The sequence below is a fragment of the Epinephelus lanceolatus genome, chromosome 13 (assembly GCF_041903045.1).
Source record: "Epinephelus lanceolatus isolate andai-2023 chromosome 13, ASM4190304v1, whole genome shotgun sequence".
NCBI classification, from domain to species: domain Eukaryota; kingdom Metazoa; phylum Chordata; class Actinopteri; order Perciformes; family Serranidae; genus Epinephelus; species Epinephelus lanceolatus.
In genome coordinates, this window is record NC_135746.1 from 958,092 (window position 1) to 977,796 (window position 19,705).

The 19,705-nt window shown below is 44.3% G+C and overlaps 2 protein-coding genes across 4 annotated transcripts; both read left to right on the forward strand.

Annotated features, from left to right (window-relative positions):
* The first annotated feature begins 38 nt into the window (after positions 1 to 38).
* Positions 39 to 11,256, forward strand: xrcc3 (X-ray repair complementing defective repair in Chinese hamster cells 3). Of its 3 annotated transcripts, none has more exons than XM_033648323.2 (7): positions 39 to 247; positions 4,049 to 4,186; positions 4,272 to 4,484; positions 4,666 to 4,820; positions 5,103 to 5,333; positions 10,318 to 10,355; positions 10,517 to 11,256. In XM_033648323.2, exons 1-7 carry the CDS (start codon positions 193 to 195, stop codon positions 10,728 to 10,730), a joined length of 1,044 nt encoding a protein of 347 aa, XP_033504214.1. In that variant the 5' UTR covers positions 39 to 192; the 3' UTR covers positions 10,731 to 11,256. The 3 variants fall into 3 exon arrangements, with proteins under 3 accessions (XP_033504214.1, XP_033504215.1, XP_033504217.1); XM_033648324.2 differs by having other exon boundaries at positions 5,121 to 5,333; XM_033648326.2 differs by having other exon boundaries at positions 4,094 to 4,186.
* A 660-nt stretch (positions 11,257 to 11,916) lies between these two features.
* serpina10a (serpin peptidase inhibitor, clade A (alpha-1 antiproteinase, antitrypsin), member 10a) lies at positions 11,917 to 19,680 on the forward strand. The gene is made up of 6 exons (XM_033648607.2): positions 11,917 to 12,057; positions 15,645 to 15,938; positions 16,015 to 16,308; positions 16,843 to 17,116; positions 17,221 to 17,368; positions 18,583 to 19,680. The coding sequence occupies exons 2-6, from the start codon at positions 15,659 to 15,661 to the stop codon at positions 18,760 to 18,762; spliced, it is 1,176 nt and encodes a 391-aa protein (XP_033504498.1). The 5' UTR covers positions 11,917 to 12,057; positions 15,645 to 15,658; the 3' UTR covers positions 18,763 to 19,680.
* Positions 19,681 to 19,705: the final 25 nt, after the last annotated feature.

Consider the following 19,705-nt stretch of genomic DNA (forward strand, 5'->3'; position numbering starts at 1 on the left):
CCGAGAAATGGCTCCAACCGGCGCAGCGTGATGACGTCTCGTGTTCGGGCGCGCGGTTTGGGTGTAAAGTTTCACTGACAGAAACAAACAAACGAACAAACAGATTTACTGTCAAATAAAATCGTGTTTGAGACGTTAGGCCGGTCTGTGGGACTGAAGCAGCGGCGGGGACAGCATGTCCTCAGCGGGGACATGGACTGGGACCAGCTGGAGCTCCACCCGCGGATCATAGCGGCCGTCCGGAGAGGTAAACGAGCCGCTGCACCAGACTGCATTCAGAAATATGACACTTTAATACTTCATCGCTTCTCCTCAAATACACGGGAATTATAGAACATGAATAAACGTGTTATCTTATAGTTTGTGTTTTTGTAGTTCTTTCGGCGTGAGTGTAGCTGATATATTCACAGACTTTGACGTCATAGAAAGTGCAGTAATGTAGGAGCTTTGTTATAAATTGATGATAAACGAATGTACTCTCAGTTCTCCTAAATGATGATGATGTTGATGATGATAAGGTGAAGCTTCTTATGACTGACTTTGATGTCAGTAAAGTTCCTGTTTAATTATTATGAGAGTTCTATAAACAAATACTGTTATATCAGACACAGGGCTGAGACAGTGCCAGATTTTCACCGGTTTCACGGTATTACAGAATTATTATGATTACAGGTCAAAGTGTCCTTGAAGGAATGGAAACAGCAGAGTTATTGTTGGTTGAACAATCGTTTTATTACTATAATTGAAACTTGAAACTATTTTTTGAAAAATTGAAATTTGTGTGAAAAGTGTCACTTTTTGAAAAAAACTAAAAGTTGAGATTCTCCGTATACAGTATCATCACCGTCAGTTTGAGTAAGACAGGCAGGGATGGGCAGTATTTCTATAACTTGTATTTAAAATATGTAATGAAATTACATTTGAGTATTTTGTAATTTGTTTTTGATAAGGCCGATAAAAAGCGACTGTAATTTGTAACTAAATACTTTTGAGTGGAGTAATTTTGTGTTTAAAATACTCAGAATACTTTCCCCACGAATCAAAAAACAAAAATAATAGGCTACACATTCTTATAATATTGGATATAACAATATTTTTTATTTATCTTTTTTAAAAATATTTTTTATCTATATGTTTTTTCAAACTTGGGCCCTTCAGTGACCTAGTGGTCTATTTTACTGGACTGTGCATAACATAGGAAACTATGTTGTTGTGGTTGATGCTTGGGATGAGTCTGCTACAAATGAATTGCCTCATGTGGGATCAATAAAGTTGTCTGAATCTAAATCTGAATCAATAAATAATATTTTAGGGTAGCCTACATGTCCCTAGCTTTCTTTTCTCTTTGTCATTTGAAAGAGTTGAACACATGGCTCCAAGTTAGACAGCAAACAAGTGAACTAGCTACAGTAGCTACAGTGTCTTGCTGCTGTTTAGCTCGACCGTTGGTGGACAGTTCACAGCACAACTAGACTGGACTTATCAGGCATGTTGCTCACGTGGATGGACCCACACTACCAGTAGACTGCCTTGCTGCTCACGTCTTCCAAGTTCAACAGATTGTCACACCAAACTGAGAAAACAAGAGCAAATTTGCAATAGCTGTGACCAAATTTGCTTCTATCACGTCATTAATGGAAGAATCATGGTTGTGCTTTCTGGTATAGTTACTCATGGTCTCTAGTTGCAGTATGCACATTTTGAGCATTTTTGGTCAAGGACTTTTTGAGTTATTCACGAAAAGCTTTGTGGACCGACCGACCGACAGAGTGACCTATAGAGCTGCGGGTCGCTGCTAAAAAGAAAAAGAAAAAAAGGTATTTTCTGTATTTGAAAATACAAAATACATGTATTTTATTTTGATAGATATATTTGAGGGGTATATTGTATCAAAATACATTTTGATGTATTTTTGCCCATCTCTGACACAGTGTAGTTTTAAAGCGGTATGCTGCTGCAACCCTGTGGAATAATACATATATACTCTGTCCAAATAAGTCTTTCTTTTATGAAGATTGGTTTGAGAAAAATATCTGATATACAGCTGAGTAAATGGATGCCAGAGGTAATTTATTAGATTATAAATAGAGATGAATGCATTGGATTGTTTGCTGATATATAACAACTCATTTGGCCGATAACAGATATCAATTTATCCACGTGATCATCAACTCAAGGGATTTTTATCTTGGACAAGAAATATAATTATCATTAAATAAGAAACTGTCTCACTGAAAATGATTCTCTGAAAGACAGAAAAAGGAAAAAGACATCTTACACAAATCTGATAAAAAATCAGTTAATAACATGTCTGATACATCTGGTATGAAAACAGAAATAATGAACTCTGTTGTAATGTAATTAAATGTCTGATAATATTTTCATACCTTTAACAGAATCCTGAAGTTTTTTCCCAAATGAATTTAAACAGAACTTAAAATCTTTAAGATTAGTAAGAGGAATAAAAACACAAGTTGTACAATATTCTAAAACATTTTCCCACTTTAAAAAAGTAAAACTTTATTTTTATAGCACCTTTTTAAATGCAGGTTACAAAGTGCTTTACATTGACATTGGGACACAAAGAGGACCCCAAGACCATAAAAGACACATTCAAGAACACATACAGACAACACACACACATACGAGCACAGCGAGCATGCAGTCATCATCCAGAGTACACACTTGAATTTATCAAATGTTCTTTAAGCCATTCTAAAAAAGTAGGTTTTTAGGTGTTTTTTGAACCAGTCAACAGACTCAGCTGATCTAATGGAAGTGGGGAGGTTGTTCCAAAGTCTGGGTGTCAGGGCAGCAAAAGCACAGTCACCTTTGGTTTTTAGTTTGGCACGTGGTATGGCTAACAGGTTTTGGTTGGAAGACCTAAGTTAATAGCCTCGCTGCTGCATTTTGTACAAGCTGGAGACGTGACAGGTCAGCTTGGCTAAGGCAGGTGAAAAGGGAGTTGCAGTAATTGAAAAGGGGAAAAAATGAAGGTATGAATGATATGTTCCAAGTCAGAGGCTGACAATAATGGTCTGATTTTTGCAATGTTCCTGAGTTGAAAAAAGCAGGATTGAACCATTTTATTGACATGTTGTTCAAGTTTCAGTTTAGGGTAATTTAGGGCAATATAATATAATGTTATAATATAACACCAAGATTCCTAGAGTTAATGTTGACATGGGCGGCAAGTGGGCCAATATGCTGAAAGATGCCTTGAGCAGTATTTTCAGGGCCAAAAATGAGTCTCAGTTTTGTCAGAATTTTGCTAAAGAGAGTTGAGAGACATCCAGTCCTTTATCGCAGCTAAACAGTTGTGGAGAGTGTTGAGGTCGCTAAGATCATCTGGCTTTACTGAAAAATATAGCTGAGTGTCATCCGCATAGCAATGATAGGATATACAGCCAAAACGACTGATTATCTGGCCCAAGGGAAGCATATACAATGAGAAAAGAATGGGACCAAGGATTGAGCCCTGGGGCACCCCATATAACAGCGGAGTGGACGAGGACACATAGTTACCTATGGAGACAGAAAAACCTCTATTTGACAAATATGACATGAACCATTGTGGGGCTTTCCCTGAGATACCAACACGTATTCAGTCAGCTGATGAGGATAGAGTGATCAGTGGTGTCAAAAGCAGCGTTTTATTAGATAACTGAGATAAATTTATATTATTCACCCATATCTTATTATTTCATTGTTGTTTAATGTCCACTCAGCACTTACAGTGAAATCATTTTCTTTCTTATCAGTTTTCAATCTTGTAACATGTTTACATTTGTTTACTATCCTGTTGTTTATTTGGTCATTTCTTTAACCTTGAACTTAATGAACGTGAACGTTTCCCCTCTTGTTCTGCACATTTGAATAAAAATCATTAAAAACAAAGATGAGATGAAGCTTTAAGTTAAAACAATCAGGTTTAGTCTGGAGTTTGGTCGAAGCTTCCTCAGAAGTGTCCGTGAAACAGGCCTGTCAGCTGTTGTTGTTGTTGTTGTTGTTGTTGTTACCATGGTTACCCAGTTGTTTCTCCCTCCAGCTAAACTGAAGTCCGTCAGGGACGTGTTGTGTGTTTCTGGTCCAGACCTGCAGAGACTCACCGGCCTGTCACGCTCAGACGTCCAGCAGCTGCTCACCGCCGCCGCCACCACCTGCAGACGTCACCCTCCAACCCCAGGTCAGATCAGCGGTGGTGAGTTCTAATTGGACATCACAGAGTGATGTCACAGCGTGCTATAAACCATGTGTTGTTGTGTTTACAGCCCTCCTCCTCCAGCGTGGAGAGTGTGGCGGGTTCAAGTCCGACCTCAGACTCAGTGTCGGGTGTCCCGTACTGGACGAGCTGCTGAGGGGGGGTCTACCTGCGGGCGGCATCACCGAGGTGTCGGGAGAGAGCGGAGCGGGGAAGACTCAGCTGGCTCTGCAGCTCTGTCTGTCTGCGCAGTACCCGACAGAGTACAGAGGGCTGAACTCAGGTCAGTGAACACACCATCACCTCTGAGCTCAGGTCAGTGAACACACCATCACCTCTGTACCAAAGATTAGTGTGAAAGTCAAGAGCGCTCACTCTGCAGTAAAATCTGGGGACCAAATCATCGTCAGAAGTTCACTGTACAGGAAAAAAAAAAGCTTAGTCCTGTGGGTGTCTGTCTGCAGGAGCGGTGTACATCTGCACTGAGGACTCGTTTCCCAACAGACGTCTGCAGCAGCTGATCAGAGAACAGTCCAGTCTGCGCACCGACGTCCCTCCGTCCCTGATCAGCAGCCTCCAGTTCAGTGACCACATCTACATCGAACATGCTGCCGACCTGGTGAGTCTGTCCGGTCGCGTCTCCATCAGCTCCACAACATTTATACAGATTTATGATCTTCTTTTTTACCAGTTGTACTTTTTGTGAAAAATGTTGGACGATAATAACGTGGCTGTGAGTCACTCGTCAGGACAGAGTTGGTAAAGTCTCCTCCCTCTGACTCCGCTGCCGCTGCTCGAGGTTTTCACATGTAAATAAACAGCAGCTACGATCTCGACCACGTGGACAGGCAGGACCATCTCTGTGTCCGTCTCTGTGTCCGTCTCTGTCTCTGTCTCACAGGTGGTTCTTTACCTGCAGGACTCGCTGCAGGTGTGTCTGTCCCGCCGTGTCCCCCTGCTGCTGGCTCGCGGTCTGGTCCGCCTCCTGGTGGTGGACTCTGTGGCGGCTCTGTTCAGGGCTGAGTTCCAGGCTGCTGATTGGCTGGAGAGGAGCAAACAGCTGATCACCTTCTCCTCCACACTGCACCACCTGAGCCAGGAGTTCACCACACCTGTCCTCTGCATCAACCAGGTAACACACACACACACCTGTCCTCTGTACTAACAGGCAACACACACACACATGTCCTCTGTACTAACAGGCAACACACACACCTGTCCTCTGTACTAACAGGTAACACACACACACCTGTCCTCTGTACTAACAGGTAACACACACACACACCTGTCCTCTGTACTAACAGGCAACACACACACACCTGTCCTCTGTACTAACAGGCAACACACACACACCTGTCCTCTGTACTAACAGGTAACACACACACCTGTCCTCTGTACTAACAGGCAACACACACACACCTGTCCTCTGTACTAACAGGTAACACACACACACCTGTCCTCTGTACTAACAGGTAACACACACACCTGTCCTCTGTACTAACAGGCAACACACACACACCTGTCCTCTGTACTAACAGGTAACACACACACACCTGTCCTCTGTACTAACAGGTAACACACACACCTGTCCTCTGTACTAACAGGCAACACACACACACCTGTCCTCTGTACTAACAGGCAACACACACACACCTGTCCTCTGTACTAACAGGCAACACACACACCTGTCCTCTGTTCTAACAGGTAACACACACACACCTATCCTCTGTACTAACAGGTAACACACACACACCTGTCCTCTGTACTAACAGGCAACACACACACCTGTCCTCTGTACTAACAGGTAACACACACACCTGTCCTCTGTACTAACAGGTAACACACACACCTGTCCTCTGTACTAACAGGTAACACACACACACCTGTCCTCTGTACTAACAGGTAACACACACACACCTGTCCTCTGTACTAACAGGCAACACACACACACCTGTCCTCTGTACTAACAGGTAACACACACCTGTCCTCTGTACTAACAGGCAACACACACCTGTCCTCTGTACTAACAGGTAACACACACACACCTGTCCTCTGTACTAACAGGCAACACACACACACCTGTCCTCTGTACTAACAGGCAACACACACACTTGTCCTCTGTACTAACAGGTAACACACACACACACCTGTCCTCTGTACTAACAGGTAACACACACACACACCTGTCCTCTGTACTAACAGGCAACACACACACACCTGTCCTCTGTACTAACAGGTAACACACACCTGTCCTCTGTACTAACAGGTAACACACACCTGTCCTCTGTACTAACAGGTAACACACACCTGTCCTCTGTACTAACAGGTAACACACACCTGTCCTCTGTACTAACAGGTAACACACACACACACCTGTCCTCTGTACTAACAGGCAACACACACACACCTGTCCTCTGTACTAACAGGTAACACACACCTGTCCTCTGTACTAACAGGTAACACACACACCTGTCCTCTGTACTAACAGGCAACACACACCTGTCCTCTGTACTAACAGGTAACACACACACACCTGTCCTCTGTACTAACAGGCAACACACACACTTGTCCTCTGTACTAACAGGTAACACACACACACACCTGTCCTCTGTACTAACAGGTAACACACACACACACCTGTCCTCTGTACTAACAGGTAACACACACACACCTGTCCTCTGTACTAACAGGTAACACACACACACCTGTCCTCTGTACTAACAGGTAACACACACACACCTGTCCTCTGTACTAACAGGTAACACACACACACACCTGTCCTCTGTACTAACAGGCAACACACACCTGTCCTCTGTACTAACAGGCAACACACACACACCTGTCCTCTGTACTAACAGGCAACACACACCTGTCCTCTGTACTAACAGGCAACACACACCTGTCCTCTGTTCTAACAGGTAACACACACACACCTGTCCTCTGTTCTAACAGGTAACACACACACACCTGTCCTCTGTTCTAACAGGCAACACACATACACCTGTCCTCTGTTCTAACAGGCAACACACACACACCTGTCCTCTGTACTAACAGGCAACACACACACCTGTCCTCTGTACTAACAGGTAACACACACACCTGTCCTCTGTACTAACAGGCAACACACACACCTGTCCTCTGTACTAACAGGTAACACACACACCTGTCCTCTGTACTAACAGGTAACACACACACACTTGTCCTCTGTACTAACAGGCAACACACACACCTGTCCTCTGTACTAACAGGCAACACACACACCTGTCCTCTGTACTAACAGGCAACACACACCTGTCCTCTGTACTAACAGGCAACACACACCTGTCCTCTGTACTAACAGGCAACACACACCTGTCCTCTGTACTAACAGGTAACACACACACACCTGTCCTCTGTACTAACAGGCAACACACACACCTGTCCTCTGTACTAACAGGCAACACACACCTGTCCTCTGTACTAACAGGCAACACACACCTGTCCTCTGTACTAACAGGTAACACACACCTGTCCTCTGTACTAACAGGTAACACACACCTGTCCTCTGTACTAACAGGCAACACACACACCTGTCCTCTGTACTAACAGGTAACACACACCTGTCCTCTGTACTAACAGGCAACACACACCTGTCCTCTGTACTAACAGGCAACACACACACACCTGTCCTCTGTACTAACAGGTAACACACACACACCTGTCCTCTGTACTAACAGGCAACACACACACCTGTCCTCTGTACTAACAGGCAACACACACACACCTGTCCTCTGTACTAACAGGCAACACACACCTGTCCTCTGTACTAACAGGTAACACACACACCTGTCCTCTGTACTAACAGGTAACACACACACCTGTCCTCTGTACTAACAGGCAACACACACCTGTCCTCTGTACTAACAGGCAACACACACCTGTCCTCTGTACTAACAGGTAACACACACACCTGTCCTCTGTTCTAACAGGCAACACACACACACCTGTCCTCTGTACTAACAGGCAACACACACACACCTGTATTCTGTACTAACAGGCAACACACACACACCTGTCCTCTGTTCTAACAGGCAACACACACACACCTGTCCTCTGTACTAACAGGTAACACACACACACCTGTCCTCTGTACTAACAGGCAACACACACACACCTGTCCTCTGTTCTAACAGGCAACACACACACACCTGTCCTCTGTACTAACAGGCAACACACACACACCTGTCCTCTGTTCTAACAGGCAACACACACACACCTGTCCTCTGTACTAACAGGTAACACACACACACACCTGTCCTTTGTTCTAACAGGTAACACACACACCTGTCCTCTGTACTAACAGGTAACACACACACACACCTGTCCTCTGTACTAACAGGCAACACACACACCTGTCCTCTGTACTAACAGGCAACACACACACACCTGTCCTCTGTTCTAACAGGTAACACACACACACCTGTCCTCTGTTCTAACAGATAACACACACACCTGTCCTCTGTACTAACAGGCAACACACACACACACACACACCTGTCCTCTGTTCTAACAGATAACACACACACCTGTCCTCTGTACTAACAGGCAACACACACACACCTGTCCTCTGTACTGACAGGCAACACACACACACACACACCTGTCCTCTGTTCTAACAGATAACACACACACCTGTCCTCTGTACTAACAGGCAACACACACACACACACACACCTGTCCTCTGTACTAACAGGTAACACACACACACCTGTCCTCTGTTCTAACAGATAACACACACACCTGTCCTCTGTACTAACAGGCAACACACACACACACACACACCTGTCCTCTGTACTAACAGGCAACACACACACACACACACACCTGTCCTCTGTACTAACAGGTAACACACACACACCTGTCCTCTGTTCTAACAGGTAACACACACACACCTGTCCTCTGTTCTAACAGATAACACACACACCTGTCCTCTGTACTAACAGGTAACACACACACACCTGTCCTCTGTACTAACAGGCAACACACACACACACACCTGTCCTCTGTACTAACAGGCAACACACACACCTGTCCTCTGTACTAACAGGTAACACACACCTGTCCTCTGTACTAACAGGTAACACACACACACCTGTCCTCTGTTCTAACAGGTAACACACACACACCTGTCCTCTGTACTAACAGGTAACACACACACCTGTCCTCTGTACTAACAGGCAACACACACACACCTGTCCTCTGTACTAACAGGTAACACACACACACACCTGTCCTCTGTACTAACAGGTAACACACACCTGTCCTCTGTACTAACAGGTAACACACACACACACCTGTCCTCTGTACTAACAGGCAACACACACACACCTGTCCTCTGTACTAACAGGCAACACACACACCTGTCCTCTGTACTAACAGGTAACACACACACCTGTCCTCTGTACTAACGGGTAACACACACACCTGTCCTCTGTACTAACAGGCAACACACACCTGTCCTCTGTACTAACAGGCAACACACACACCTGTCCTCTGTACTAACAGGTAATACACACACCTGTCCTCTGTACTAACAGGTAACACACACACCTGTCCTCTGTACTAACAGGTAACACACACACCTGTCCTCTGTACTAACAGGTAACACACACACCTGTCCTCTGTACTAACAGGCAACACACACACCTGTCCTCTGTACTAACAGGCAACACACACACCTGTCCTCTGTACTAACAGGCAACACACACACACCTGTCCTCTGTACTAACAGGTAACACACACACCTGTCCTCTGTACTAACAGGCAACACACACCTGTCCTCTGTACTAACAGGCAACACACACACCTGTCCTCTGTACTAACAGGTAACACACACACCTGTCCTCTGTACTAACAGGTAACACACACACCTGTCCTCTGTACTAACAGGTAACACACACACCTGTCCTCTGTACTAACAGGCAACACACACACCTGTCCTCTGTACTAACAGGTAACACACACACCTGTCCTCTGTACTAACAGGTAACACACACACCTGTCCTCTGTACTAACAGGTAACACACACACCTGTCCTCTGTACTAACAGGTAACACACACACCTGTCTGTGTTTCAGGTGACGGATGTTTTCAGCAGCTCAGACGACAGTTTGGGGTAAAAAATAATTTCATGTTTTCTTTCAGAAAAATGATTTAAAAGTTTGATTAAAGTGAAAATTGATTTAGAGATTCAGTAGAGAAGGAGAACACATGAACACATGAACACATGAACATATTTCAGGAACATTCTCAGACTGATCATATTTCCTCTCTCAGCCCTCTGTCCTCCAGTGTGTCCCCAGCTCTGGGGTTGGTCTGGGCCAATCAGGTGATGGTTCGGCTGATGATGCGGCGTCTTCAGGGGACAGTCGCCCGTGGCAACCAGAGCAGCGCCCTCCGCAGGCTGGAGGTGGTGTTTGCTCCTCACCTGGCCCGAGACGGGCGAGACGCCGCTGTGTGGAGAGAGGGGGTCCGAGGAGTTCAGACATGATCCGACAGTCCAGATTAAACCTTTGTAAATACATGTAAACATGTGTAAACATATATAAACGTGTGAGTGTATAAAGTGAGGTGTGTGAGAGCTGATGACATTAAAGGTTATAAATGAGATGATGTCACTGTTTGGGTCGTTATGTGCAGTGTGACGGTCGGAGGTGAAACTGAACTCAGGTCAGATTTTAAATGAACTGATGAGAGAACATGTTCATGAGTCTGTGGACAGCAGCTTTATTTACTCTGATCAGCTTTATTTACTCTGATCAGCTTTATTTACTCTGATCTCCTTCAGTTTCATGTCAGCTGATCACAGAGTGATTACCATGTAATATTACAGAGGTACAAACACTACATGTCAGAACACTATTTGTTTCTCTGAACTACTCTGATGATTAAACCACCTTTTATATTCTGGAGCTTTCAGCCTGTCTCACTGTCTTCATCACTGGATCATTTTGTTAAATAAATATTGATGTTTAATATGTTTTTCTGTTGTAAATAAACTTTAATGATTAAAGTTCAAATGTTTTATATTCTGTGCTCAGTTATTCTCTCTCTCTCTCGCTCTCTCTCTCTCTGTGTCGTGCAGCAGCAGCGCCTCCTGCTGACAATTACAGGTAATGATACCATGACGTCAGGCGGCCTTATTGCGCCTGCGCAGTCAGTTTGACCACAGAAGAAAACATTACTGGGGGTCTGAGAAGCTGCTTTCAAAATAAAAGCACCGCGTTGGAGACAGCAGGGTGAAATAAGAAAAAGGTTTTATTTGGTTTAAAATTTGAATCACTGAAGATGTTTCACATGAAACATTTACTTGTCACAGTGTTTAAATGTTCCACTGTGTGCTTATCTCTGCTGCGTCTTCTGATGAGTTTGATCAGCTGTCAGATGTGTTTGAAGCGTCTGATGATTAATTAATTTCCTCCTAATCTTCAGTGAACAGTGAAAACTGTCGTACAGACACTCAGATGTCCAAATCGAGACGTCTCCATGGCGACGCTGATGAAGACCATGAGTTGTGGATGAAAGCTCCAGGTGAACAGGTGTTGAAACTGAAAACAATGTTTTTATAGAATCAATTAAAAGTCAATAAACAGATTGGTTTCAGATCAAATGTTGATGTTGACATGTTGGACTGTTTGTAGAATCCAAATTTTTCACCTCTCAGCTCTTCTGAAGACGGGACTCTTATTGTGAAAGGATGTGACCGGAAGTGATGCTGACGGTGATCGGTGCGCGAGCTTGATGGTGATGCGCAGCTCGTGAAGCATCAGAGCAGAAATTCGTCTGATCAGAAATCACAGATCGAAGATCAAAATAAGGTCAGACTGTTTGTTTGTTTGTTTGTTTGTTTGTTTGTTTACAGACTGAGATGCTGCAGATCAGCTGTTTGTCATCACTACGTCATCAGTGGGTAACCTGATCGGTACAGAGCGATCAGACTGATGGAGGATGTTATTGTGACAGAAGAGCTGATCAGAAGATGACATAATGATAATATCAGTTATTGATCCAACAGCTTCCAAACAGGAATAAACAATCCTTTCAATGTAAAAGCCTGCTTCAAAAACGGTAAACGACAACTAAATAAATAAATAAACAAATAGCCTTATAAATAAATAACTGTCCGAGGGCGTGGCCCTGCAGACCGGAAGTCTCTATACTGCTCTGTGCTAATCTAAAATTAATATTATTGATCAGTTTAAGACGAACAGCTGAAGAAAATGTTTCAGACTGCGTTTACAGTTTAATTCATAACTATTATATATTAGGCCCACTGATATGTTTACCATAGTCAGCATGTATATACATATATACACATTATATATGAGTGTATATTTACCTTTATAAGTCACAGTGAGATTAAAACCTCTGTTGTATGTGACACTGAGTCCAGACCGTCAGACAGCAGCATCAAACACAAACAACAACAGGTCTGTGTCAGTTAAAGCAGCTGCAGCGAACTGTGACCACTTCCTTTATTCTCAGTTTAAAACCATGTAGAGTTCAGGGTCTGACTCCAGGTCCAGGACTCGCAGGAGGACAGACTCGTTCTGTAAAGCCTCATCTCAACCCTTTCAGTCCAGTCCCTGTGGAACCAGCAGTAAGCCTTCAGACATGGTACCTAGACCCTCGGTGTGTTCAGACAGTCCTCTTAAATGTGGGCGGGGTTGTTGTCACTCACTGCTCCGTCCAGCACTCGCTGTATTTCCTCATCAGCGGTGACACAGATGGAAGTCTGCACCTGGTTTATCGTCCACAGAACGAGGCTGCACGCCCACATTTTCACAACAAAATACAACAGGCTGCAGTGAGAGTCTCTCTCCATGGGATATTTAAAAATAGCAGCTTTGTGCATTTAGTCCTTCTCAGGCAAGCTCAGGGGTTTAGTGTTGCTGTAGCCCACAGGAAGTGAGGATTAGAATATATGACCTTCACATAATCCGCTCCAAATTCATCTATATTTTTAAAGTCATTACTAAAAGTGTGTGTCATATAAAAACTAAAGTGATGGTCAAAGTTGTCACAGTGAAATTTAAGGTGTGCTGATGGATTCACGTCATCAACTCATGCATTGAGTAACATTACAAGTTAACGTTCCACCTTAAAAGTTGCCGGCAGTCGGCCCAGTGAATGAAGTGATTTTTTTCTCTTTCATTTTATAGTTGTAGTTTACTGATGTATGAACAGAGGTTACATAAAACCAGAGTGAGCGTCCTCTACTGACCAATCAGACTGCAGGGTTTCTAGCTCCACCTTTTAGTACCAGATCTGTGTGCTAGGTACCCCAACAGAGGGGGGACCAAACATGGGGACGCTAAGGAACGCTTCTGTTGGGACCATCCACAACTTTCACTGTGGAGACAGAAACTATGAACTGAGCTGGACTGCTCGGTGGAAACGGGGATTAAAAGACTCTTTAAACTGAAGCCATGTGAGACCTCAGACTGTTTTGTAAAGATAAAAACTTCTGTCTTTAGCCCTATTCGGACGGGATTAGTTTTACATAGATACGTGGGGTAAAGTAATAATTACCAGAGATTTTAGTCCCGTCCGAATGTGCCATGTCAGTAATCATTACCGCACGATGTCAGTAAAGATTACCGTGACTTTTACCTTCTGTAAAAGGGTCCTGGACAGTTACCTCAGGTAATACTGATGCCGTGCGAATAGACCAGCAGTAAATATGTGTGTTAGGGCTGTCAAAAAAAAAAAAATCGAAGTTCGAAATATATTCAAATATATATATTTTTTATAAGTTCGAACCTAAATTTAATAATTCGAATATCATTAATAATTAATTAATACTATCAATAATATTGTGTATCACGGCGAATCCCGTTCGGGCGGAGATGGCTCGCGCACAAGCCGGGCGCAGCGACGGAGGGAGAGGCGCCGACGGAGGAGCCTGCTGCACCAACACCACCCACTGCGCTGTCCACGATGTGTGACCTGTTCGGGGAGACATACAGGGAGAGTGTTGCACCTGCTGCCTCCCTGCCTACACTTTCTGAAGAAGAGATGAAACGTTACCAGAATGAGACACCACTACGAGCCGGCCAGGATCCACTCTTGTGGTGGAAAACTACGCACTGAAGTATCCAAACATTGCTCAGATAGCGAGGCAGAAGTTGATCATACCTGGAACTTCAGTGAGGTCAGAACGGGTGTTTTCATCCGAGTGTCACGTTCATATTGTGTCAGCAATAAGCATCTTATTTTTTGTGTTTTTTTGTAAAAAAAAATTTAAAAATAATAATAATAAATTCAAATATTATTCGAACTCAATTTCATGGTGCTTTTGACAGCCCTAATGTGTGTAGATATTTCATCATATCCTGTTTACAAGTGGTTTTTCGCGGATTTTCAAGCATGGAGGCTCTTGAAGAAGCACTCAGCTTTGCACTTCACAGTCGGACAAGTCCGTGTGAAACCTCAGGTACTGTGGGCCTACGACGAACACGATTCAAGTGTGTTCGAGTGTGGTACGCACGGCAGGGCACGGCTGTGCGTGAATGGATTTACCCCTCCCACTGGTGGTAGTTTTACTGATATTTCTTATCCTGTGTGAATTGGCCATTAATATTATCGACGTCCTGTGGTAAAGTGACATTACCCCACGTGCCCATGTAAAACTAATCCTGTCCAAATAGTGCTTTACTCACCTTTGGAAAAGATGATGATAAAAATCACATCAGAGCTTTACAACTAGCTCACATCTTACTCAACCAAAGATTCTCAGTATAAGGTGAAGGCCTGGAAGGAAAACCGAAATTTAGGATGAAGATTTGAGCACAGCTGGTTCTGACGCTGATACTGAGGCTATAAATACAAGGCTCAAATTAACAGTATAAATGGTTAATGTGGACTAATGTGACTCCAGTTAAATTAAATCGATGCAACAAAAACATAGCTGACAAACAGTCTGCACACAATGTACAGACAACAGAGGAACATTGTGTCACTGTATTTGGAAACGTACAAAGATTCAAATGTTTTGGAAAAAGTTCTAATAGAGAAGATTACTTAAAAATAATTTCACTGAACCCTGTGAGCTTTTTTGTTGGATTTATATCCTGAGAATCAGAACTGTCGTGAAAACGAACAAACGTTCACAGCTTCAGCTTCATGCCAAAAACTGTCTCACACTTTAATGGAGAAACACTCACAGACGGATCAGAGCTCTGTGGATGAGATGGATGTTATTAGGCCTCCATTAGAGAGGATAAGTGACATATGAAAGAGTCATCAACAGACATTAGAGACGTTATGGAGTCTCTCTCCATCTTGGTCCTGTATTAAGGAGCAGTTTTATTTTACATTTGTTTTATATGAATGTAAAAAGCTGACTTTTACAGGAAGAAAATTTTACAGTCGGCTCAGTCTCTGTTCCCCTCTCTTCCACCAGAGGGCGCTGTGACCATGACTCCCTCCCTCCCACTCTCATTGGTTGGTCTCCTGTTCCTGGGTTTGGCCTCTTCTGAGACCATTGACCCCTCGGTGGATCTGACCAATAGAAATGCGGACTTCGCTGCCCGGCTGTACCGAGTCGTCTCCAGCCGGACCGACGACAATGTCTTCCTGTCTACGTTCACACTGTCCGCCGGACTTTTGGCGTTGCTGAGTGGCACCGATGGGTCGACCCGGGACCAGCTGCTGCAGGGACTCAGCCTGACTGGACTGGACCCTGAGACCCTCCCAGGTAGGTCAGGGATCAGGAGCCTGTCAGAACTTTAGCTCTAAACTGTGAGATGACAGTCTGTCTCTGCTTTTCTCAGATCTGTTTCTGGGTCTGAGGACCGCCGTCCAACAGGGGAGCCTCATCATGCACCTAAAGCAGGGCATGGCCGTCTTACCTGCCCAAGCCTTTGAGGTGTCGCACTCGTACCTGGACCTGGTTCAGACGAAGTTTGGGGGGAACGCTCAGGGTATTGCCTACACAGTTCCGCTCGAGGCTACCGACACCATCAACCGCTGGGCTGAGGAGGAGACCGGAGATAAGGTGCAGGAACTGGTGACCACCCTGGACCCCCAGACCCAGCTGCTGCTCGCCACCGCTGCCTTCCACCAGGGTATAGATCACCAATCACATGTCGGGGGGGAGAGCGGGGCTAACTGTCTGAAGGCGGATATAACTGTCTGAGGACGGTTCACACAGAATACATACAGAGTCCATACAAAGATGCCAGTAGACATAAAATTACTCCAGGCAACGCACATGACAAGAGGAGGGGAAATTCACACTTTTTATGTGTGACGCATCATTTTAAGGGTGGGGGTATCTGTCTTGGGGCGGGGCCATCGGGTGGAGGGCGGATCTATCCTAAGAGCGGGGTTTGATTTCAGAGGATGGGTCTAGGATGGTCTGAGGATGTCAGAGAGTGTATCTGCCTTTCTAAGAGTGGGGTTATCTTTTTCGGGGCGGGTCTATCAGTTCGAGGGCGGGGTTTTCTGAGCCTTTTCTGAGAACAGTGTCATCCACAGTTCACACAATAGAGACTTGTAAAAAAAAAACTTTATTGAATTTAAGAATCAGTTAAACTTACCATTATTGTCGACACTTACACTTATCTGTGTGTATAAACTAAGTTTTGTCTCTGTTCCAGCCGGGTTCAGTCCATCCTTCAACGTGTCCTCCACTCAGGATGAGCGTTTCTACGTGGACAAGTATCACGTTGTCATGGTTCCCATGATGTTCAGGTCTGGTAAGTACTTCCTGGCGTACGACAGCTTGGTGAAGGCTGGTGTGTTGCAGCTGACGATGACAGGCGGGGCAGCCATGTTGGTTGTGCTGCCAGACGAAGACGTAGACATCACGGGGGTGGAAGAAGAGGTTACCGGAGAGAAGATCAGGGCCTGGATCAGCAAGCTCAAGAAGACGTGAGACACCTTTTGAACAGAAACGTTTTCTGACCCTCAGAAATTAAACATGTATCAGAGCCTCCATGTGTGCTGAGTTTTCTGGTGTTTTATTTTGTAAACAGGAAGTTGGAGGTGCAGCTTCCTCGCTTCCTGTTGGAGCGTTCCTATTCTCTGCGTGACGCCCTGCAGACTCTTAACATCAGTCAGGTGTTTCAGGATGGCGCTGACTTCAGCAACATAGGGGGAGATAAAACACTCAAACTGACACAGGTGAGAAACTAAACATGAGTTACAGATGAGTAAGATCCTTCAGGTGCAGGGAGGCCTTGGTTCTGTAAGATCCTTCATGTGCAGGGTTCAGTCAGGTGTTTCAGGATGGTGCTGACATCAGCATTTTACACAGCGTCCCAACTTTTGTACAATCAGTGTTGTAGATCGTTTTTTTTCTAATATAGATTGTTTTCTTTTTATATTTATGTCTCTAGTCTATGCACCAAAACACCAAACCAAATTCCTTGTACGTGAAAACCTACTTGGCAACAAAACCAACTTCTGATTCAGAAACCTTAAAAACCAGAAGGAACCTCAAGAAACCAACACCGTGTTCCAGATTGTATGCTTCTTCATTTTGCTTTCGGTAAGAGGGCGTGTCAGTGGGGTCCTGGACTGAATTCATGAGGCCAGCGTCAAATGTGAAGGAACTGTTTTTTGTGTCGTGAGGTTTTTGTCATCAGGGTCCTGGAGATGTACAGGTCCTGGAGTAATGCAGGTCCTGAAGCATCCTCGAGTCCTGAAGATGTGCAGGTCCTGGAGTAATGCAGGTCCTGAAGCATCCTCAAGTCCTGAAGATGTGCAGGTCCGAGAGGGTCCTCAGGTCCTGAAGACATACAAGTTTTGGAGGATCCTTAGGTACTGCAGACGTACAGGTTCAGGAGTCATACAGGTCCTGAAGCATCCTCAGGTCCTGGAGATGTAGAGGTCCTAGAGGGTCCTCAGGTCCTGGAGATGTACAAGTTCTTGAGGGTTTTCAGGGTCCTAAAGGGTCCTTGGGGTCCTGCAGATGTACAGGTCTTTGAGGGTCTTCAGGGTCCTGGATGGACAGCAGATTGCAGCCAGTCACCTTCTCTGCAGAGTAGATGATTCTAAGCAGTCCGCCTGTCCTTTTCCTTGGCAGCAGTGTACCAGATTGTGATAGAGGAGGTGAGGATGGACTCAGCGATGGCAGCGATTATCAAGGTTCCTTAAGGTGCAGATCTACAGGGTCCCATATCAGAGATGGACTGGAGCAGGTCTCTGAGGCCTAATCTTAAGATCTGTGGACACCTCTGAGCTGAACCACCGGAACCAACAAGTCTTCTAGACATCTCTTTGCTTAATTAATTATTTTTGAATCGTTCTTTTTTACGTTTCTATTTTATGTCTGTTTTGTCTTTTATTGTGAAGCACTTCTTGTTGAAGACACACTTCCTTTTTTCTGTTTTTAGGTTTATCATAAATCCGTCATATCCGTTGACGAGACCAGCGATGATGTCACTGCAGGCAGCGTGTTCTCCACTCTTCCTCCTCGACTGACCATCAACAGACCCTTTATCTTCATCGTCTACCATCAGACGAGTGGCAGCGTGCTGTCCATTGGCCGAGTCATCGACCCCTCAAAGAAATAAAGCCCCGCCCACATCAGTGACTCCTGCTACACCTGTTAAATTAATCAGTATAAAATATACTAATGTCAGTAACTCTCTCTTCTAGTGCTGTCCAACCTGAGGCCTCGAGTCCCCCCCGAGTGGTCACTGGATACATCTGAGACGAGTCAATACTTACACAACACAAAATTACATTAATGTTTTCAGACGTGTCTAATCTGTGCTGTCAACAACTGCTCCATGGATCGTGATGAAAGTTACTGGAGTCTCTTTCCAGCCCTCAAAAATAATAATAATAAAAAAAGATTGCTGACTGAAAGTGCTGCAACGTACAGACGCTGCTGAAACATGTCTTGACTTACAGAAGTTGGTTGAACGTGTCCTAACATCCAGACACTGATTGAAAGTATTGTAAGTTACAGGAGTTGGTTGAACGTGTCGTAACTTACCAACACTGGTTAGTCGTGTCATAACTTACAGAATTTGGTTAAATGTGTCGTAACCTACAGAAGCTGGTCGAAGGTGTCGTGACATCCAGATACTCGTAGCTAACCGACACTAGTTAAACTAGTCGTAAATTACAGACGCTGGTTGAACTGGTCTAACAGGAGGAGCAGTACATATTTTGGATAAATTTAATGAGTCTGGTGGAGACGGTAGAGTTACTGATATTAAAACAATTGAAACGCTGTGACAGTGAAAGAGTAATAATCAATAATAAACTAATAATGTCAGCTGGACTTTGTGTTTACAGCTCCATAAGTAAACGTTGGCATGACAACCACTATCATAGCATGTGTACTGTTTATAGGTCATGTGTGAAAACACTTCCTGTACTTTGGCCTAACTGTATTTAAATATATAAAACATGTATGTACGACCTGCAGTAAACCTCCTCTGTAAAACACTCAACATTAAAATGTCACTTTTTCCAGTGAACTACTGTCTGACCTCACTGACCACA